General features: G+C 52.1%; 2 protein-coding genes, 2 long non-coding RNA genes and 1 pseudogene across 5 annotated transcripts in view; 3 read left to right on the top strand and 2 right to left on the bottom strand.

Annotated features, from left to right (window-relative positions):
• LOC134562078 (zinc finger protein 239-like) overlaps positions 1–869 on the top strand; it is a 49,583-nt gene extending 48,714 nt beyond the window's left edge. The window contains exons 7-8 of the mRNA XM_063419536.1: positions 171–275; positions 648–869. Of these exons, the coding sequence (XP_063275606.1) occupies positions 171–275; positions 648–845 (303 nt within the window). The 3' untranslated portion in view covers positions 846–869. The remainder of the gene's footprint in view (positions 1–170; positions 276–647) is intronic.
• A 494-nt stretch (positions 870–1,363) lies between these two features.
• Positions 1,364–2,725, top strand: LOC134562133 (uncharacterized). Its single transcript, XR_010083087.1, has 3 exons — positions 1,364–1,445; positions 1,541–1,690; positions 1,869–2,725. It is a non-coding gene; the product is annotated as an uncharacterized LOC134562133 (long non-coding RNA).
• Positions 2,726–2,909: 184 nt separating this feature from the next.
• Positions 2,910–6,184, top strand: LOC134562058 (maestro heat-like repeat-containing protein family member 7). Of its 2 annotated transcripts, none has more exons than XR_010083057.1 (8): positions 2,910–3,089; positions 3,201–3,350; positions 3,504–3,680; positions 3,880–4,035; positions 4,460–4,561; positions 4,819–4,921; positions 5,051–5,246; positions 5,561–5,695. XR_010083057.1 is itself a non-coding variant. In XM_063419519.1 (8 exons), exons 1-8 carry the CDS (start codon positions 2,970–2,972, stop codon positions 5,695–5,697), a joined length of 1,005 nt encoding a protein of 334 aa, XP_063275589.1. In that variant the 5' UTR covers positions 2,910–2,969; the 3' UTR covers positions 5,698–6,184. The 2 variants fall into 2 exon arrangements, 1 of the variants encoding a protein (XP_063275589.1); XM_063419519.1 differs by having other exon boundaries at positions 5,051–5,110; positions 5,561–6,184.
• Positions 6,185–11,829: 5,645 nt separating this feature from the next.
• LOC134562108 (nicotinate-nucleotide pyrophosphorylase [carboxylating]-like) lies at positions 11,830–12,639 on the bottom strand (annotated as a pseudogene).
• Positions 12,640–17,166: 4,527 nt separating this feature from the next.
• Positions 17,167–21,408, bottom strand: LOC134562122 (uncharacterized). The gene is made up of 3 exons (XR_010083074.1): positions 21,232–21,408; positions 20,408–20,489; positions 17,167–20,222 (listed from the first exon to the last, which is right to left on the bottom strand). It is a non-coding gene; the product is annotated as an uncharacterized LOC134562122 (long non-coding RNA).
• Positions 21,409–21,538: the final 130 nt, after the last annotated feature.

The raw sequence follows: 21,538 nt of genomic DNA, 5'->3' as shown, positions 1-21,538 counted from the left end.
CAAGGTTGGCCCGGGGTCTTTATGGCAGGCACAGGAGCCTCCTGAGGCTGGGCTCGAGGTGAGAGGAAGCCTTGAAGGATGGTAGGAGTCCAGCCCAGGAGCAGAGCCACACTGCCACCACAGGAGCTGGAATCTGCTCCCAGGGCTCACCTCAGCCTCTCTCTGCCCAGGTGCTGCTCACCTTCACCAACTCTGAGAGAGCAGTTGTGAGGAAAAGGGGCTTGGAGAGGATTTGCCTCCTGAGCCATTGGCTGGCTGGCTGTTCCACCCCGGAGGTGAGGACCAGGCACCCTCCAGCCACCTCCCAGTCCCTGTGGCGGGTACAGCTGCAGCTCTGAGGTGCCTTCAAGGCCAGCCGGGGCACAGGCTCTGAGCTGGAAGGTCTCAGTCCCTCCATTTCCCCTGGGCTTCCCAGCCAGGAGCCAGCCCTGCCCCTGCCCTGTCTCAGATGGGACTGAACATGGAGGGAGCTCTCCCTGACAGGGCTACTGTCCAGTGGATTCTCTGAGAGACGGGGTCTGCAGGGCCCTGCCAAGCTCTGACCCACCTGCATCCAGCCCTGGATACACTGTGTGGGTCAGGGGTTTGGCCTCAGTTGCCACCTTCAGCCATTCTGCTCTTCTGCCTGCCTCCCCCACGCCGGTCAGAATGAGGAAAGACGTGACGCCTGTGCACGGATCCAGATCCCAGTCCTCAGGAAGTTGTTTGGACGCCTCATCCTCATGTCATTTGAGGAAGAGAAGACCAACCTTGTGGCTCTGGATGCTCTCTTTGCCCTCTTAAAATTCATCTGTCACCAGAAACGTAAGAGAAGCTGTGGTGGGCTGCATCCCCGCCCACAGTGACATCCCCTGATAGATCTGCTCGTCTTCCCCAGCATTTTGATGGACCCTTGTGTCTGGTGCGGGTGCCACCACGTCCCCAGCCCTGCTATCATCCCTGTTCCTTCCCCACGCTCTCTGTCCCAGGCTCTTGATGGTCCCGTGTATCTGAGCTGCTCCTCCAGGCAGGACTCAGCCCCATTCTGCCCATTCCCCACATCCCCTGGAGAGCTCTTGTCGTTCCCTGCCACCCTCCAGCCCCACCAGCCCTTCCCCCTGACCAGTACTGCAGCCAAGGTGTAACTGGGGGCTGCATGCAGAGCTCCAGGGGCTCAGAGCTCCCTGGGTCAGCAGCACTGGCCACAGACACTGGAGGAAGATTGCCCTTTACACCACTGCCACCACCTCCTCCTCCAACCAGCTCCTCCCAAGCCATTCCTAGCTCCCGAGGTCTGTCAGGATGTGTTTGGCTTGCTGGTACAGCAGCTGTGTCTCCCTGGTGAGTCCACGTGTCCCTGCTCTTTAGGTGTGACACTGCTGGAGGGTGCTGCACAGCTTCAAGCACACTGGGAAGCTGGGCTCACCTCTTTGCTTCATTCTGCCAGTGCCGAGGACTTCATTGAGGTGCTGAGCCCTGCCCTTGCTGGGACTCTTGCCCACAGCATTTGTGTGAGCCAAGGGGCCCAGAATCAGCGGGGCTCCTTCCCTTCCTGTCACAGGCTCTTGCAAAATACCTCGGACCTTCCGAGAGGACAGGCATCATCCTCTCAACCATGACAGAGTTCCACCACTCATCGACCTGCCATCAGCAGGTGTCTCTCAGCATGTTGGAGGTGATTGCAAGAGACCCTGACCAGTGGCTGATGGATGTAAGTGGGCTGTGTCTGGATTGCCCTGCCATGCCTCCCTCCATCCCTCCCAAATCCAGATGTCTTGGGCACCTGAAGCCACCCTGAGGCAGCAGAGACGGGTGGGAAGGGCAGCTGAGGACAGGGCTCCAGCAGCACGAGCACAGAGGCTCCTCACCTGGTGCCAAACATCCTCCAGGTGCCAAACATCGTGAACCACATCTACCACACCGGGTTGGTGGTGGACACCCAAACCCAGCACAGCCTCCACACCCTGCTTCTCCTGGTGGCTGACAGGAGCCCTGGGCAGGTGGTCACAACGCTGCTGCAGATCGCTCCGCCAGGAGAGAGGTACTGGCCCCAACAGCCCCTGTGGGGACAGGGACCCTGAGACCCTCTGGCTGCCAAACACAAGGAACACTGCAGGACCCCACCGAGGAGTGGGGCCCTCCATCCCACCACGCTTTCCAGCCCTGGTGGGGGTCATCCAGACCTGCAACAGCCAGAGTCATCCCAGAGCTCTCGGGTTGGTTTTCCCAAGGTATGTTGGTTAAGAGTCTTTTTTCCTTGAAAGCCTGTGCCAGAAGCAGAAGAAAATGCCTGAGTTTGCCATCTCAGGTTTCTCAGAGTTGTTTATTATTTCTTATCTCTCAGTTCTTTCGGTGTCCAGCAAAGGTCCTTGCTGCAGCAAGAGCACAAGGTGACTCCCCCCAGGTTGGGAGGGCTTGGACCTTTTGTACCTTTTCTCTGACCCAACCACCATGCACTGCGTATTTTTTATTTACAATTAATTACCAGTACCTACTACCTATGTCAGACATGTCACTTCTATCCTAAACCAATCCCCTGTGACCCACTACAGCAGAACATGGAGGACAAGAACAAGAAGGAAGAAGGACAGGGCCACATCCTGATTCCTCCATCTTGCATTCCCTGACTCCATTCTAAAATCCCCAAATTCTACATTTTCACCCTGTGACAAACTCAACCACTACTCATTTCACACTCTTATGGTCTGCAATTCTTCATGCAATGTTGGTCATCTTTCCCATGGGCTGAGATCAAAGACAGTGTAATTTTGGGCTCTGTGCCAGGGCCCCAGACCCCCCTGCAGGGTCACAGACCCCTCAGGGCAGCCAGAGGGATGCCCTGGACTCTGACACAGAGCCAGCATGCTGCTGCTCAGCCATCTCCTGCCTGCCTGGGCAGGATCCCCAGATATCCCACATCTTGCAGGTCTGGCCCAGGCCCTGCTGACGGTGCTCTGCCTCGCACCAATGCCCTCAGTTTGTGGGAAGTGATGCTCTCGGTGCCCCAGACCGCGGAGAAGGTCTTGAAGGAGCTGCGCATCCAACTCCGGGACCATAAGAATGGCATTTTCCAGACCTCTGAGGAGAACATCTGCCTGACTTGCGTGGCTGTGAGTCAGCAGGAAAAGCCCTGGTGCCCTTGTCCTCAGCAGGAGCTGTGCCAGAGGAGCTCTGCTGCCTTTGCAGGGCCAGAGGTTGGTCACTGTGGGGTTTTCTTTCAGATGCTGGCCTCTGAAGACATCCAAGAGGAGGAATTTGCTCTGTTGTACAACACCTCCAGGTTTCTGGTGTATTCAGACAACAACACAGATGCACAGATGCTCTCCCTGGTGCTCAGGGCCCTCATCACGCTGTCAGAGAGGGGTGACAGGGTGAGCAGGGTGGTGTCAGGGGCAGACAGGTGGAAGCTGGGCTGGGAGTGGGGACATGGGGTTACTGCTCTGAGCCCCCTCCCCGACTGGCAGGGCCTGGGGAGCGTTCCAGGTGTGGGATTTCTCACAAAATGGAAACTGCCTTTCACGCAGGCGAGAAAAATGAAGGTCCTCCTGCAAGACCTGGTGAACCTGTTGTGGCACAACTATGTGTCCCTGGCCATGAAGGCCCTGACGGTCCTGCAGAATGTGATGAGGCACTTGAGGAAGACCGAGGCCAGCTCCATTGCCGTGGGCCTGGCCAAGGCGCTCTGGCCGTACTTTGATGAGGTGAGGTCCAGGTGGAGCCTCAGCCCTGGGCTGTGACAGCAGCACTCGGAGCAGGCTCCGCTCCCCTGGGCTCCCCTGGGATGGATTCTGAGCCTGCTTCTTCCCACTCTGGAATCTGGACCCCCCAAGCATCACCCCCCTCCTTGCTGAGGGCAGGGATCTGCTGCTGCCCAAGCTCAGCTGTCCTTGCTCCTTCCAGGAGGAAAGCTGGGTGCGGGAGCGCAGCATATGCTCCTTCCGAGACCTGGTGAGGATGGTGCTGGGGAAGGAGAAAAGGTGGATGAAGAACTACGTGCACAGTGTCCTTGCCCCGCTCATCCTTCGCATGAATGACAAGGCGCCCAAAGTGAGCCAGGTACTGATGGCGAGGCTGGGCAGTGACACAGACAGGGGTGGCTGACACCCCCTGGGGCTCCTGGGTGTTTGGCAGCACTCCTCCAGCACAGCCCCTGGGAAGGGTCCCTGCAGAACCAGTGCAGCAGGGCCGGACAAGTTGGCACCACCATTTCCAGCACCTGCCCTACCTGTTCCAGCACCAGCCCAGCATCAGCCCACCGAGGTGTGGCTAGGTGTGTCCCCAAAGGTGTTGGAGAGCAGAGGTGTGGCTAGGTGTGTCCCCAAAGGGTTGGAGAGCTGGGATTTGAGCCTCAATCCCTGTACCTTAGGGACCATTGCCAGATGCTTTGGCAGGGGCACGTCCCAGCTCCCTAAAGGCAGAGTCAGCCCAGGTCACCTTTCCCAGGCCCTGGAGCCATCTCCCAGCTGCTGCTGTTCCACAGGCCTCCAGGAGTGCCCTCCTTGCTATCGCAGAGCTCCTCAAGTGGAAGGAGCTGAAGCATGTGGTGAAGACACAGCAGACCTGGAGGATGGCTGACTGCTTGGTGAGGATGCGCCCCAGGGACTCTGCCGGGCTGTGGGCTCTGCAGCTGGGCCTGGGGAAGAGACCCCACAGCCTGGAGCTGCATCCTTGTTCCTGGCTCAAGAACAGAGCCCCAAGGACTCTTCTGCAGGCCCATCTCCCCTTCCTGCACCCAGTGGGAGGGAGGAGGGCTCTTGGTAATGGAGGTGCTGGCAGGAGGGGCTGCTGCAGCCACCTGGAGGCTCTGTGACAGTGCCCACACCTTCATGGTGTCTCCAGATGGAAAAGAACAGCAGCAGGGCTGAGCAGTACCTTCATCAGAGCCTGCAGTACCTGAGGGACCCTCAGGAATGTGTGCAAGACTGGAGCATCAGGTTCATCGGTGAGTGCCACTTTGGGCAGCCCCTGTCCCCCCCAGCCCTTGCCCAGTGCCACATCCAGGCTGATGGTGCTCCCTGGTTGCTGGGAGCACGCTGGGGAGCAGCAGGTGCTGACAGAGCTCTGTGCCCAGGGACCATCACGCGGCATCTCAAGGACCAAAGCAAGGAGCTGACTGCTCTGGTCTTCAGTGGTGAGCAGGGATTGAGGGCTGGAAGGGTGTAGAGGGTCTCTGCAAACATGGGAACTCATCTGGGTGTGAAAGCGGCATGCAAACAACGACACGGAGGCAGGAGGTCTGCAGTGAAAAGCTGCTCCCCAAAAAGATGGTGAGCCTGTTTATTTCTTCCATTTTTATACATTTGTGGGTCTGGTTGTGGATTGGCTTCTGGGATTACTATCCCTTCACCCCACTGGCAAGACCAGCTGTCAACCAACACTATTTTCAAGCTAGAAATGTGTAAACAAAGGACAGTGAACAAAACCAAGAAAGGTTGTTTATGTTCCAAAGTGTGAGAAAGGGAAAAACCACTTCTAATATTGCACAGAGGCTAAAGAACTGACTCCATCTCATGAACAAGTAGAAGGCTTTAAAAAAAGTCAGAAAAACCAGGGTAATATCTGGGCTCTGTTTTGGTCACAGAACTTCAGTCCTTGCAAGAAGATGGGTGTGAATTCATCCGTTGCCTGGCAGCTCAGACCAGCTTGATCCTGGAGAGCCCGAGCGAGCAGCGGACATCGGGAGGGTCCCGTGGCATTCTGTGGTGCTGGTGCCGCTGAACTGGGGGCCTGCCTGGTGCCCAGAGTGGGACATTCAGGCAGGACTGCTCAGGGACACCCTCCCACTGCTTCACAAGGTGCAGAAAGGACTCCCTGGCTTCCTAAGGTCCTCAGAGAAGGCTCTGGCTGTGGCTGAATCCAACCCCAGACCTGGTCAGCACTTGATATCTGAAGGGTCACACAGGCGTTGTTGAGCCTGGATATTAATTATTTTGTCCTAGTGATTATGGCTGGCAAGCCAACTATAGTTTTGTAAATAAAGATCGTTTTTTGTTTCAATAACAGCTTGTCAGTTTTCTTTTAAGACAAGGTGACCCACCTGGTTCATCAAGGAAAGACAGCAGATGTAATCTTTTGGGATTCCAGCAAAGCGCCCCAGACTCTCTCCCCCAAAATCCTTCAGTGTGGACGCTGAAAGCCTGGTCAGAAGAGAAAGTCAGATGGACTTTGCCAGGCATTTGCTCTGGGGGAGCTGTGAGAAGACATTCCAAACAATTTCTAACCTTTGCACCTGCTGTTTTTCCCATCTTGTTTACTTGCAAAGATGTTTATGAAGAGGCATTGGTTTGAGTGACCGATCATGTCCAGTTGTACTGGAACAGTGTATAAAAAGGGTGTGCTTTCTAATAAACCTTGCTATATGCCCTCTGTTATAAATACGTAGCCAATCCAATTCAAAAAATGAATTTTAATAATAATTTACAAAAATAAAATTTATTAACAAGATTTGCAAAAAACTGAAAAAGCCACAAACAAAGTCAGTGTTGAGCCTGGGGTCGGCCCTGGGTGAACCCAGCCCCGGCCTCTATTGCACCAGAGCTCCCCTGTTCACAATTTCAGTCCCAGCAGGGTCAGTTTATATACAGTTTTGGTTGGACAGGGCAATTCTTCATACTTTGTCCTTTTTCCACTCTTTCACCATATTCATGAAATTTTGTCCTTACTGCTGGACGGTTGATTGGATTTCTGAGAAGAGATGAATACTTGATTCGATTTTGGGGGATCTTGTATTGGGATGCACACCCTGGATGATGAAATCTAGATCCATATCGAGTGATAATTGTTGTCAAGTCCATCTCTGGAGTGGGCTTATCTCTTCTCATAGCCACCTTCTTTTCTATTGTAAATCATGGTCCTTACCCAAGTTTCCAGCAAGGGCCTTAATAATTCTTAATCCTTTTACTTTATTTCCAAGTGCAGGTGACTGCTGCTGTATTCCCCCTAAATGCAGCTGAATTTATACTATCGATATTAGATGAACATGGATGCTTATACATTTATATTGCATGAAAATGAATGCCATCATATGTTACATCCTCCAAGAAGATTTGGAGTTGTATTGTTATTTCAGCCATCCCTAATACAATAATGATACTTCAGGACAAACAGTCCAGGCCTAGCTGGATAAAGATGTGCCATGTGATGGGTGACAGCGGGCTCACAGGTTGGGCACAAAGGGTGACAGTGACTAGGGGGGCACCGGTCACTTGTGAGATTCTGCAGGGCTCCATCCTCAGCCCTGTGCTCCTCAACATCTCCATAAATGACTTGGACATTGTGGGAAATGGATTTCTAGAGAATTCTCAAAGCCTGACAGAAGGCTCACATAAAATGTTATTTGTATGCAAACTTTGAGATAAAAAATGATGACTCACAAATCTGTTACATACTGGTGTGTACTGGTCCCTAACTGCCCATACTGGTTCCATATGAGTTGGCAAAGATGAAAGTTTGACAAGAAAGCTTCACAGATATGTAGGTTCAGCACAAGGATCTCTGAATGTGCAAAATGAAAGCCAGTTTTCATACAGAAGAATAAAGAATCTCTAACGTTACAATTGCTGAGCCAGTTGTTGATAGACAACTAAGAAAGCAAAGGTTGAGTTGGAAAGAGGTTTTATGGCTAGAGCAAAGGATATGTTGATCACAAACAAAGAAGATGTTTGTAGCAAGCAGAAATAGGTCTCAGGAAAAGCAAAAGATACCATAAGCAAATAAAAAACATGTTTTTACCAAGTAGAAACAAAGTCAAAGAATTTTCCACTGCAAGAAAACACAAAAACAACCTTAAACTGTAACATAACATAGTCATGATAGTAGTAATAGTAAAGGTATTGTGTATGATGCTGATTGGTTTTTATGGATTAAGATGCTCAGCAAAGAAAACCATAGAATACATTGGAAGCAGAGCTGAAGTGGCTCCAGGCTTGTCTCTGAGCTGGAGCTGGCAGCTTTAGACGTGGCTCTGTTCCCCACGACCCAACGAATGCTGTCACTTGCTCCATGCAATAAACAGCTTTGGAAGAGCCACCTTGTCCTAGTTTAGGCCAAATTTAGGGGAAAATTCCCACAACTCCCTCCCCCACCACCGGGTTCGGGAGGAATTTCCTCAGAGGAGAAAGTGGAAAAAACTTGTTTATTGAGAAACAATGAAAAACCACTCCCCAGCACAAGAAAAACAGTCCGAGATGACAACAAATGTTTTCACCAGTCCAAGAGAGGGTGAGCAGTCTCTGCTGGGGAGGGTGCCAAAGCTTCTTTCAGGTGCAGACTCCGGGGGGTTTTCCCTTGATGTTCCTGAATCAGGGCCCGAAGCAGGTCTGATGTCTTCAGGGAAGGGAGGAAGGAAAGAAGGGGAAACACAAAAGCAGAAAAATGGCAAAAAGCAAGCAAAAAAGCAGAAAGCAAGAGATCAAAGCCAGCAAAGCAGCCTAAAGCTAGCAGCAAGCCAGAAGCAAGCAGCCGGGGGAGGGGCTCAGCTATAGACAAAACAAACTGGGAACGTGGGAACAAGAAAAAACAAAAACAAAAACAAAAACAAAAACAAAAACAAAAACAAAAACAAAAACAAAAACAAAAACCCCCCAAACAAACAAAAAACCACGATTTGGGATACAAAGCATGAAAATGTCCTGTCACCCCAGGACACACCTGCTGTCCCACATCTCTCCTTGCAGGCTCTTGCACATCTGGCTCTGCACTGGGCTCCTACTGATTCCATACTGGTCCTGGAATGGCCCCTTACTGGTCCCATCCTGGTCCCATCCTGGCCTGGACTGGTCACATATTGCTGCTGTGCTCACCCACAGTGATTTCATACTGGCCCTGTACTTGCCTGTACTGGCCTATACAGGTCCTTACTGGTTCTAATACTGGTCCAATACTTATCCAGCACTGGCTCGTGTAGGCCTCTGCTGGCCCCATACTGGTCCACACTGGTTGTACACTGGTCATACTAGCCCTCACTGGTGTGAACTGGCCTGTACTGGTCCTGTACTGGTTTGTGCTGTTCTCTACTGCCTCAGACTGGTTTGTACTGGCCTGTATTTGTCTGCACTGGCCCACAGTGTTCCAGTCCCAGTCCCATCAAGATCCTGTATTTGCTTGTTTTGGTCTCTACTGGTCCCATACTGCCCTGGACTGGTCCTACATTGGTCCAACACTGGTCAAGTACTGGTCCCATACTGGTGTCATACTGGTCCCACACTAGCCCTACTGGCTGCATACTGCTCCTGCACTGGCCTAGGACCAATCCCTTCCTGGTTCCATACTAGTTCTTACTTGTCCCATACAGGTTCAACACTGGCCCTTCCAATATTTTTGGAAGCAACTGAGCCATTTTCAGTGGGATCTGAATCATTTTGGAACCGCTCCATTTTTAGGAGTTACTGAATAATTTTGAATAAGTCTGGAAGTTTGAGTCATTGCTCAGAGCTTGAGGAAGGGTCTCTACAGAGAAAGAGTTGGATTTTTGGGACCTTTTCATTTTTTTTTCCCTGTTCTTTTTTTCTCCCAGAACTGACAGATGAACAGAAGGAATTTGGAGCCAACACCTGGAAATTCACTCTGGAGGAGATAATTCCCACTGCTGCGCAGTACAGTGAGACCAGAGAGGTAAATCCAATGTGATCAATGGATCTTTCCCTTCACCTGTGTAAAATGTTTAGTGATATTTGGGATTTTCCCAGTTGCGGGTTCTCATGCTGCTCATTCGAAGGGCCTGGCAATTCAGGCTGATGAATTGCCACATGCTACAGAGCTGCAGAGAGTAATGTTCCTGTTTAATCTCAGAAATCACCCAAAAGCAAGGCCCCAGAGGAGATTTAGGTGTAAACATGTGGATTATTTCAGAAAACACCACTTGCACCTGGAGCAATCCCAAAGGTACCTGTGGGCAGGTGGGCACACACAGGTGTGATGGGCTTGCTGGGATCAGGCCAGGAATTAGAGCCTGATTTGGGGATTTACAGCAGGATTTCTCCTCTGATCCCAATTCCCAGTGTTGTGGTAGCGCCAGGTGTTTTGCTGGTGGGCCTGGGACCATCAAACTGGGATCTGGGACCTCTAAAATGGGGTTTGGGTCCCTCAAATAGGGGATTCAGGTCCGGGACTCCTAAATGGGGCAAGGAACCCTCAAACTGTAGTCTGGGTTCTTTAAATGGGTCTGGGATTCTCAAGCTGAGATCTGGTACCCCCAAACTGGGGTCTGCAGACCTCCAGCAGGATCTGGGATCCTCACACTGGGGTCTCAGCTCTCTAAACTGGGACCTGGGCCTCTCAAACTGGGCTCTGCAATCCTCAAACTGGGTCTGATTGCCCCCCCCCCCATCCCCCCAAGACACAACCCTGGAGTTTGGGCCCCTTAAAGTGGGGTTTGGGATCCTCCAGCTGGGTGTGGGACCCACAAACTGAGATCTGGGACCCCTCAACTGGGTCTGGGCCCTTTCAACTCTTGTCCCAACTCTGGGCTCATTGCCCAGGTGCCAATTCCCTCCCCAAGCCAAGGGATTTCTGTTTTTCATTCCCGCTCTCCAGTCCACTGACCACCCTAATTGGGGTCCACTCACCCAAACCTCCCAACCTCCCAAAATTGTGGACCCCCCCAACCCCTCCAATCCAGGCTTTTGCCCACCCACTGAGCCCCACATTGTTGTCCCGCCACCTAAACTTCCCAAGTCAAGGGACCACCACCCAGAACCCCCAAAATTGGGATTACCCAACCCTCTGACCTCACAAAACTGGGATTCCCCCCGATATCTTTGGGACTGTCCCACATTTACAGCAGATTCCCATTTTCCTGCTGCAGCCTCACCCCTGGGTGTCCCCAATTTCTGCCACTCACCTTTGTTTTCGGGGGCTCAGCTGGGGGGAGCAGAGCCCGGATCTATGTGGTCATCCCGCCCTTTTTGAGCTATTTGACCCATTTCACTGCTCTGCCTCCTGTTTGCAAGAGTGCTGACCCCCATTTTTGGGGTCTAGCCTGACACCTGTGGGATCCTCCCATTCTTGGCAGCCCCTTGTCAGATTTTGGGAGCTCGCCGGGTGGGGGCAGAGGTCAAATCCACGGTGTTACCACCCCACTTTTTTGAGAGATCTGTGACCCATTTTTGGGGTTTATTGCCGTTTTTAGAGTCCAAACCCCCGTTTTTGGGGTCCAGCCTCACACTTGGGGTCCCACCATTGTTGGCCCCCCTCTGATTTAGGGGCTCACCTGGGGGGCCAGGTTGTCCAGCAGGACGATGTCAGCTCCTGCCCCTGCAGCTGCCAGAGCCTCAGCTGCACTCGAGCACTCAACCCCCCAACCGGTGGGTGAAGCCCCCGGCCCCTGACCCCAAAATTGGGGTTGCCCCTCCTAGAATTTAGATTTATGCAACACATGATCCCCCCTCCCATTCTGGGGTTATCCCCCAATTTCCCATTCCCCCCAGTCCCAAACTGGGACTCTCCCAAACATCCCCCCCAATCCAGGGGTCCTCCCACATCAGTTCACACCCAGAATACCCCAGTCCAAGAGTCTGTCCCTAAATTGGTGCCCCCTTCAAATATTGGTGCTTCCCCACCACCCTAGAAATTTGGGGTACCCCAAGCCATCCCTCAACCCAAAATCGAGCCCCCTCCACCAAATCTCCCTCAATTTCCTCCAAACCTCATGTTCCCCCCATGCAACACCCCCAAAATTGGGGTTGTCACACCCATCACCCTGAGCCCGTCAATTCAAGGCTCCCCCCACCAATCCCACCCCAAACTGGGCTCCTGGCCCCCCAATCTCCGAGATTCCCCGCCTTGCACCCCACAATCCCGGGGTTCTGCCGCCATTCCCGCCCAAACTCTGGAGTCCCCCACACCCAGAACCCCCCTATTCAAGGGTCCCCCCCATTGTCCCCCAAGTTCGGCGTCCCCACCTGCTCGAGTCCCCCCGCTGCCGCCGCCAGCGCTCGGTGATTGTCCTTGAGCAGGAGGAGTCCCCCCAAACCTCCCCGGTGGGGGTCGGCGCCCACCACCCCCAGCGCCTATTTCTCCGCCAGGCGAAAGCCGGGCGTGGTTTTTCGGGTGCCCCTCACCACCCCCGCCCAGCCCTGTGCCCGGGCCACCGCCACGGCCCTGGCGGCCATCGAGGCCACCCCGCTGCAGCGCCCCAAAATATTCAGGGCCACCCTCTCGGCCCCCAGCACCCCCGCGGCCGGACCCTCCACCTCGGCCACCACCGCCCGCCCTGGGGGCAGCGCCGCCCCTTCGAGCACCCTCCGGCTGAGCCGGCACCCCGACAGCCCGAAAACGGCCTCGGCCAAGGGGGCTCCGGCCAGGACGCCCCCCGAGCCGCCCCCGCTCTTGCTGAGCAGCTCCGCTCGGGTCGCGCTGTCCCCCGCGGCCGCCACCGCCAGGGCGCGTCCTCGTCCAGGCGGGAGCGCGCCAGGGAGCGCAGGCGGTGCGGGGGCGGCGCGGGGGCCCAGCCCCGGCCGGGGGGCGCCGAGCGGGCCATGCTCCGGGGGCCTGGGCACAGCGACAGCGGCGCCACTTGGGCTCTGCGGGGGGAACTCTGGGCTGATGGGGAAGGCTCTGCGAGGGCTGCTTGGGGTCCGAGGAGGGTCCCCGAGAGGATGGTGGGGTCCGCGGTGGGGTTTTTCAGGGAGATGTTTGGGTCTGGAGATGATTTGGGGGTTTTTGGGGTGCTGAAGGGGAAATTTGGGATGGTCTTTGGGGAGGTTTAGCGGATATGGGGATTCCTGTGTGAATTTTGAGGGGATTCTTGGGGGTTTGAGCGTCCTTGAGGGGATACTGAGATCCGGGCAGGATTTTCAGGGAGATATTTGGGTCTAGAGGGGATTCTGGGGTTACAGAGGTGCTGAAGGGGAAATCTGGCGTGGTCTTGAGGGGTTTGAGGGATATTGGGATCCTTGGGGGAATTTTGGGATTGGGCCTGGTGGCTCCTTAGTAGGATTTGTGGGGGGATCTTCAGCAGTTTGGAGGGTCCCAGGAGGGCCCTTGAGGAGCTATTGGGGTCCTGGGGAGGGGTTTAAGGGCCGTTTAGGAGGTTCTTGGGTGCTGGGAAGGGGATTTTGGGTGGATCCTGGGGAGAGGTTGGGGATCCTCAGAGGATCCTGGAAGGGGATCTTGGGGTCCTAAGGGGATTTTGGAGACGAGTTTTGGGTGCAGGGAGGATTTGGGGAGTTCTTGGTGTCCTGGGGTGGATTTGGGAATCCAGGAAGGAGATCAAATGTGGGTCCCGCCCCACCATGGGCACCCCAAATGTGAGTCCCCCTGCCCCCTGCTGCCCCTTCCCCCCAGCTCAGGCCAGTCCAAAGTCCAGTCCGGCCACAGCACCCGCCCCTCCCCCCGCCCTTTCCGAGACCCCCGGGTGGGGGAGGGGCGCCCCACTGACCAGTCGAGACTCGGAGATTGGGGCTCGGGGGTTCTTACCTGGGGGGCGTGGCCCGCCCCTCCCCAGAGCCCGACCCCAGGCTGTGCTTGGCTGCCCCGGGGGTCCCCACCCACCAAACCCCCCCCAGGTTTGGGGTGGGGGAGGGGAACAATAAATGAGCGTGGGGGGAGCGTTGGGGAACACGTGGGTGGCGCCCCATGGTCGGGGGGCACTTGGGGTGACACCAGATGACATCAGGTGATTCCCCCAACCTGCCCCTCCCTAATTCAGACCCTTCCCCACCCCATCAGTGTCAGGTGGGGGGGCTACAGTGGCACTGGGGAGTGACTAACACATGGGGGTGACAGGACGTGACAGTGGCAGGGGTGTCCCCGCAGTACCCGTGACACAGGACATTGGGGTGTGACAGGACAAACAAGGCAGGGGGTGGGGAGAGGTGGAGGGTGGTGACAGCACCAGGGGTGTGATGGTGACAGTGCCAGGGGTGTGATGGTGACAGTGCCCAGGGGTGTGATGGTGACAGTGCCAGGGGTGTGATGGTGACAGTGCCCAGGGGTGTGATGGTGACAGTGCTGGGGTGTGGGGGTGACAGTGCCAGGGGTGTTCCTGTGGGCGGGGCCGGGGCCGAGGGTCAGGACAAGGTTGGGCTGAGGGGAGAAGATGGAGATGAGGGGAAGAGGGGACCAGAGCAGGGGAACACAGGGAGGAGATCAAGGCGACCAGGCCGTGGTGGAGAGGACAGCAGCGGGAACATGGAGATGACAGTGGGGACAGGGACATGATGGGAGCCAAACATGGAGCTGGGGACATGGAGAGGACATGGACATGGTGGCAGGGTCGTGGGGATGGGGGTGGTAGGGCAGGGTTCAGGTGGGACATGGGGCCATGGGAATAGAGGGATTTGGGATGCTGGAGCACGAGGCTGTGGGGACATAGGGACATATCCTGCCCCCCCTCTGTCTCCCGGGAGTTCCTGACAATAAACGTGAGGGTCTAACCCAGGAGGGCGATGGGGAGTGCAATATATATAGTGAGTTAATTCGTGTTTTTAGAGATTCTAACATGTTGAATGTAGCAGGAGCAGCATGACTTATAGAATAAAGGTTGAGCTATCCCAAACTGGGCCTCAGACCAGGCCTCAGACCTGGGCCTGCTAGGCCTCAAACGTTTACCCTACGTAGAACTAGATAAGCCAGTGGGGCGCTGGAAGCTGAGTTAAGGTATGGGTATCAATAGAATAGAGCAATTACTGGGAAAGCGCAGTAGCTGCCTTAAACTGTGAATGTTTACATATTTGCTCACGCTCCCCTGCCAATAGAAATGCACCTGTCACTGTAAACTATTCTTACTGTATAAAATCAGCCATCTCGTGAATAAAGAGGACAACGTGTGTTATAACCATATTGGTTTGATCTCCATTGCTCGGTCTCCAATTCCACTTATAGTCCCAGCTTCATAATGGCGCTCGAACAGGGACATGGTTTTGTTTTTTATTTTTTCCTTCAATGGAGATACTTTCACGGATTTTATTTGATTTTATTTTCACTTCAGTGTGGGCTTAAATGCGAAAGTTTTTGCCGTTCTGGAAGTCAGTTTGTGTGCCTGGATGATTCGAACGGGACATACAGACATTCCTTAACTTACAAGGCTGGGATCAGAGAGCGTTTGTTGCCTGATTTCGCCTGAAGGACTGCAGCGCCGCGCTGTGGGGAAGGAAGGTAAGCAACATTCGCAGTTTGGAACAAAAGACTTTAAAAAGATGGAACGAGATTTTCAGGCTGCTCTGCAGCTGCTAGCCAGCATTGCCTCAATAAGGGGCAAAAAGATCAAAGGAACTAATATGGGACAGTTAACCCTATGGGTTTGAAAGAAGTAAAGGTTAAGACAGCCATCACTTTGTTTTAGTGAAGCAGGATGGAAGGAGATGAGTGAGTTATTGTGGGACTCTGCTGTTTCGCAAGGGAAAGAAGCAAAGATTTGCTCAGAATTAAGCGTGATTTGGAAAAAGGTGATAAATACCTTGCAAACAGTCGCTGCAAAATGCAAAGCTGGAATTTTAGCCTTGGAAAAAACGACTCCCGGTCCCTATGACTCAAGAGTCTCCCTCTCCGAGATGAAGGAACAAAAGAAAACATCTAAGGTAGCCAGGCTCTTCAGTATAAATTCCATGCATTCCACGCATTCCGCAAGTGAGAATGCAGCTCCGCTTTGCCCCTCTCTGCGTAAAATAGTGGATACAGCGACCAGCCATGTGGATTGAAGGCAGGTACTCCTTTCACCACTGTCCAGAGACAATGAAGGCAACCAGGAAGTGTCAGCCATCAGACTCAAGGGGTGGAGTGAAAGACGAGGAGGCAGGCGGGGCCGAAGGCAGAGTAGGGCGGGCGCAAATGATGCAGCAAGGAGGCAGAGTTCAGGGCGGTGCCAAGAGTGAGGCAGTATCAGCCTTCTCCTCACCGGAAAGGAGCTGACATCGTCAGCACATGTGATCACAACAAACATGGCTGCACCCAAGCCAGCCCCCGAGAAACCAGACCCAGCTCGACCCTATGTTATGTCAGTGCCCAAGGAACTTCCAGGATTGTTAAGCAAAATAGTGAAAACATACAGCGAAGCAGACATCTTTCAGCTTGATAGGATCCTCCAAGCCCAAGCGAAGGAATTCTCACAGCATTTCAACAAGTGTTTCAACAGAACATTGTAAGAAAAGACCAGAAGTTAAAATAGAAAATGAAAATGAGCTTTTAGCTAGAGTTATTCATTGTGTGTAAGGTTGAGTTATGTTTCTACATTTTGATGTTGTTAAGATTGATTTTTGTGTGGTTTAGTTTGAGTTTGAGTTACATATTGCTAAATATATAATTTTAAAGTTTATTGTTAAGATTTGGGCCCTGATAAGTTTAAATTAAGTTTATATTTAAGTTTTAAGAATTTTAATTAGTAATGAATTTATATTTTGTTGATTTGCTGCATATAGATTTTATAAGATTACTGTAAGTTGTAAAATTTCTTATTAAGATTTGTTTACGTTAGATTTAAGTGTTAGTTGATTTAAAAGGTGATTTATAATTTATAAAGGTATGTTTGGTTAATTTGTAAGGTTTAGTTATTTTTCTTCAAAAATGAAGCAGTTTCATTTGAAATGATGATGATAGAACATTGATGAATAAGATTTAAAGAGAAAATGCAATTGGTTAGATCTTTGATTTTATTGTAAGTGGTGAATTGTTTTAGTCTTTTGTGTTTCATTTTGAATTCATAAGTGTATGAGAGTCTTGAAATACAATTTGTAAACATGTTAAGTATTGATATATTAATTATATAGTATAGAAATATAAAAAAATTGATAGTACTCGTAAGTTGATATTGCAGTTAAGTTTTTATGCTTTGTCATTTGTTTATAGGGTTTTTCAAAAAGCATTTGTTATTTTGAATTTTTCTATTTCTTTTTTAGCCATTTAAGTATTTTGTAAATGTTTCTGTTAAAAAATGTAGCTGCATTGTTAAGTGCAAGTCAGAATTTTTATTAAGTTTCATTTTAAGTACTTCTTTTATGCAAAGATATTATGACAGTTGATTGTATTTTAGGCATTTTATGTTTATGGTTATTAGAGAGTTTATTTAAAATATATACTCAAGAACATCACTCCACTCCAACTTAAAGTTTGAGTTCTAGCCAAACTTTAATTTTAACTTGGACAGATGTTGTTTGCCAACAAAGCCCAGAGGTTTCTGCTCCAAAAAATAATATGCAAGTTATCTTAACTTAGCAATTTGATCCGATTAATATAACAGCTAAATCAACTCTGAGGTGAAACTTGGTATCCCTGCCCAGGGAAGGGTATCAATATCTTCACTAAAGAAAAGTGTTTCAGCAGTTTGCAGTCTCTGGGGTGATAGCAGAAATGATTTGATAATCACTTTTCACTTTCATTAGTATGTAAAAACTTCTATTCCCTTGCCTTTGAGAATGCTAATTCACATACCAAGATTGTTTTAGCTTCCCTTCCACAAGGCTGTAGAGTCGATGAGATGCTAGTAAAAGCTGCCAGAGCTGAACAAGACAACGAAACAGCAGCATTCACAGCAGCCATGCAAGATGCCATGGAGCAACAGGGACGCATCATTGCAGTTGCGTTAACAGGAGGCAACTCCGACTATCCCGGTAACTACAGAGAAGCCTGCAGTTATGATGTATCATCAAGGAGTGAGGAAGAGGAAGAGACTGTAGATGATTACGGAACTTTATACTCAGAATTTGAGTATGAATGAATGCCAAGGACTGAATACTGTGTTTTTAGCTTTTTGCTTTTAATGGCTGAGATCTTGGGGTTTTTTCTGGGTAACTCAAGTAGTGCTTGCTTGTAACAGTGTATATGCAAAAGTAGCCAGCCATGCCACACACCCAGTTTGGATAGCTCAAAAGAAATAAAAAAAAAAGAAGAAGAAAAAAACCACACCAAAACAAACAAACAAACAAAAACGAGCAATTGTAGCAGGAGCAGGATGACTTATAGAATAAAGGTTGAGCTATCCCAAACTGGGCCTCAGACCAGGCCTCAGACCTGGGCCTGCTAGGCCTCAAATGTTTACCCTACGTAGAACTAGATAAGCCAGTGGGGCGCTGGAAGCTGAGTTAAGGTATGGGTATCAATAGAATAGAGCAATTACTGGGAAAGCACGGTAGCTGCCTTAAACTGTGAATGTTTACATATTTGCTCACGCTCCCCTGCCAATAGAAATGCACCTGTCACTGTAAACTATTCTTACTGTATAAAATCAGCCATCTTGTGAATAAAGAGGACAACGTGTGTTATAACCATATTGGTTTGATCTCCGTTGCTCGGTCTCCAATTCCACTTATAGTCCCGGCTTCAGTTGAACTCGTGGTTTCATAAAAATAAAATAAAAGTGTAACCTAAATTCCAGCCAGCCACAGAATTAAGAAATTCCTAGGCCGGCATCACCCAGTAACCACCATTCAGGGGGACACAATAAGATGCTGGGAACCTGAGATGATGAGATTGGCATCAGAAAGAAGGACACATTAACACAAGGAATCAGTTCTCCTCCTGCGGGCAGCAGAGCCATCAGAACATCATCATCACCCTGATCTCTGGAGGAGAACTTTTCCATTCACAAATCTCGGTTTCCGTTCACCCACAGGAGGACTAAATTTGCCACCTCTCCCTCCCAGAGGAGACTCCTTTCAGCAGACCAAAGATGGCAATGAATTCGAATAACCAGTCCCAGGAACAAAGAGACTATGGGGAAATCTTATGCCAGGGGCAAAATAAAGTGTATAAAACCTGAGCTTCATACGAAGCCAATTTGTGACCTTTTGGACGGGTTGCAGTGCGCTAGAGGCTGCGTCCCCGTTCACCCTTTGACAATCCCGGCTATAACATCAACAATACTCCGCTGGGGGTTTTACCAAAATTCTGTAATTGTATTTTTCATTAAACCAAATCATATTTTCAATTGGAATGTTGGATTGGCATTTATAACATCCCTGAGCTCTTCCCCCAGCAAGCACCAGCCCGACCGGCCTCTCTCCCCTCCCATGCTGAGAGCAAGAGCAAGCAGCTGCCCCCAGCTCTGTCCTTTACCTCCCCCAAAACTCCACTTATCTCCCCACTCTGAGGGAAACTCCCAGAGACCCAAAATCAATAGGTGTAGCCCAGTGCTGCCATCTCCTTTGGACACTTCTTTGTTTTAGTCAAACACTCAGTCGTTAGTCTCCTAGAAACTTATGGGAAAAAAATTCTCTAAGTGAAAAAGAAACAAGTGTAACCCCCCAACACTTCCCACCATGGATCACCAGGACCATGGATCTCCAAGGCTCTGCCCAACCAGGCTCACTGTGGATCATCCAATGGGGTCCTCCAACGGGGGATGGAGTTGGAGCAGCGCACAAAGCTCTTCCCGCACGTGGGGCACTTGCAGAGCTTCCCTTCCTGGTGCCTCCATTGCTCTTGGGTCACAGCACAGCTCTGGGAGAAGCTCTTCCCACACTCAGGACACTGTTAGGGCCTCTCTCCAGTGTGCACCTGCCGGTGGACAAGCAGTTTGGAGCGCTGGATGAAGCTCTTCCCACATTCTGAGCACGTGTAGGGGCATTCCCCAGTGTGCACTGTCTGCTGCATGATCAGGCCAGAGCTGTCATAAAAGCTCTTCCTGCATTCCCCACACATACAGGGTCATATCCCAGTGCGGATCATTTGGTGGCCTTTGAGCTGGGAGCTCTTCCTGAAGCCTTTCCCACATTCTGCACATTTCTAGGGCTGTTCAGTGCTGTAGATCTTCTTATGCTGGTTTAAACTGGATTTCACAGTGAACCTCTTCCCACACTCCCCACACTTATAGGGACGTTGCCTGGTGTGGATCCTCTGGTGGGAGATCAGGCTGGAGCTGGCAGTGAAGCTCTTCCCACATTCCCCACACTCATAGGGCCGTTCCCCAGTGTGGACTCTCAGGTGGATCATCAGGTTAGAGGTGTCCCTGAAGCGCTTCCCACATTTCCCACACTCACAGCGCCGTTCCCCAGTGTGGATCTTCTGGTGCCGGAGCAGCCTGGACTTTGCACAGAAATTCTTCCCACATTCCGAGCACTGGTGCAGCTTCTTGCCATTGTGAAGCTGTTCATGCACGACCAGCTCAGAGCTCTGGCCACATCTCTGGCTGCCTTCCTGGCACAGGGTGGGTCCTTCCTCCTCGGAGCACCCTGGCCTGGGTTTGGAGCCCCTCCTCGGGTGGGATCTCCGCGGCTTTTCCTCCCTGTTGCATTCCTGTGCCATGGGGCCGCTCAAAACAGCCTCTTCCACGAGGTTCTGCTGAGGGGATTTGTCCTCCCTGGTCTCCTTGTCTGGGGGAAGAAGGACAAGGACAGGATGGGATTTGCCTCTGTGCCAGAGGGAAGGGCAAGGAGATCCCCCCAGTGCATCCCCGGCAGGACGGCATCTGCAGCGGGGTTGTCCTGCAGCCGGGGCCAGGCTGGGCTGGGAGATGGAGCAGGAGAGAGGGGGAAAGGGGCACTGACTTCCTCCTCACCTGCCTGGGGGTCCTGTGACTACTCCCTCTTCCTCACAGCCTTCTCTTCCTCCATCCGGCCACAGTTTCGCAATGGAAATTCCTGGTTTGGAGAAAGACATTCTGTGAGTGCATTGGCTTTGAAGGTCCTGCTGTCCAAGTCCATCTCTAAAAGTCAGAGCTTGTCTGGTGTCCGTAAAAGCCTCCAGAAGTCAAGAAGGAGTCCAAAAAAATTCTCCCAGGGCTTCCCTGTTTCCAGTGTCCTTCCTTTGGGGTTATGGGGGTCCCTCTTCTCAGAGCTGCTGGGGGGCCCGTGGGTCCTGGGGATCCCCCCTCTCCCGCCTCCTGCTTTGGCTCGCTCAGGGGGTTTTGGGGCTCCCAGGGCTCATCCTGCCCTGATTCTGACTCGGCTCCCAGCTGTCCCAGGGTCCCCTTCCTCAGCATTCCCCCACTCCAGCCACTCAGCGCTTCTTCCCCCACTCCCCGACAACACTTGCAGGCTCGGGGGGCCCGCACTAGCCTCATCTCCAGCCTCCACCACCCCTCCAGACTGCCGGAGGTACCCCAGCTCTGCCATCGCCCCCCTCCCCCCTCCGGGCCTCCCGCCCTTCATCCCCGCCTCTCCCGGGATCCCCAAAACCAACGTCCCGCCCCGCCGGCACCCCGCGATCGCTTCGTGGGACCCCTAAATCCCCCTAGCTTTGGCTCAGCTTTGCACTCCTGCAAGATCTGAAAATATCCCCATCTCAGCCCCCAAAACCCTCCCAGGCACACGCAAAGATATTTGCGGCGCGATTCTGGAATCTGTTATTTCCCATCGCCATTCCAAAAAAAACCCCGCAAACCTCTCGGCGACCCCGGGACAGATTTGGGGTGAGCTCCCTCTCCCTGGTCACCGGCAATGCTGCGGGGGCCGGAGGTGCGGTGGTCGAACTTCGTAGTTCTTTTCCTGTTCCGCCTCCTCCTCCTCCTTTCTCCCTCCTCTTCCTCCTCCTCCTCCACCACCAGCACGACCCCCCTTCCCCCTATTTCCTCGGACCCCGGCCGCTGCAGCACCGGCGTTTGGGTGGGGAGACCCCGCCAGGGATGGGTAGGGGGCTTGGGGACACTGTGCATCCTTATTTTAATTTATTAAAACGCTTAACATTTTAA

This window comes from Prinia subflava, chromosome 26, assembly GCF_021018805.1.
Source record: "Prinia subflava isolate CZ2003 ecotype Zambia chromosome 26, Cam_Psub_1.2, whole genome shotgun sequence".
NCBI classification, from domain to species: Eukaryota; Metazoa; Chordata; class Aves; order Passeriformes; family Cisticolidae; genus Prinia; species Prinia subflava.
The sequence above is the reverse complement of the archived record's forward strand: the minus strand, read 5'-3'. Positions and strand labels throughout refer to the sequence as shown.

What these genes read in the sequence shown, in the direction of transcription:
- LOC134562058 (XM_063419519.1), top strand. Translation starts at nt 2,970, where the DNA reads ATGCTCTCGGTGCCCCAGACCGCGGAGAAGGTCTTGAAGGAGCTGCGC. An exon ending in CTGGAGCATCAGGTTCATCG is followed by an intron (nt 4,922 to 5,050) that starts GTGAGTGCCACT and finishes CTCTGTGCCCAG; the next exon opens with GGACCATCACGCGGCATCTC. An exon ending in GACTGCTCTGGTCTTCAGTG is followed by an intron (nt 5,111 to 5,560) that starts GTGAGCAGGGAT and finishes TTTTGGTCACAG; the next exon opens with AACTTCAGTCCTTGCAAGAA.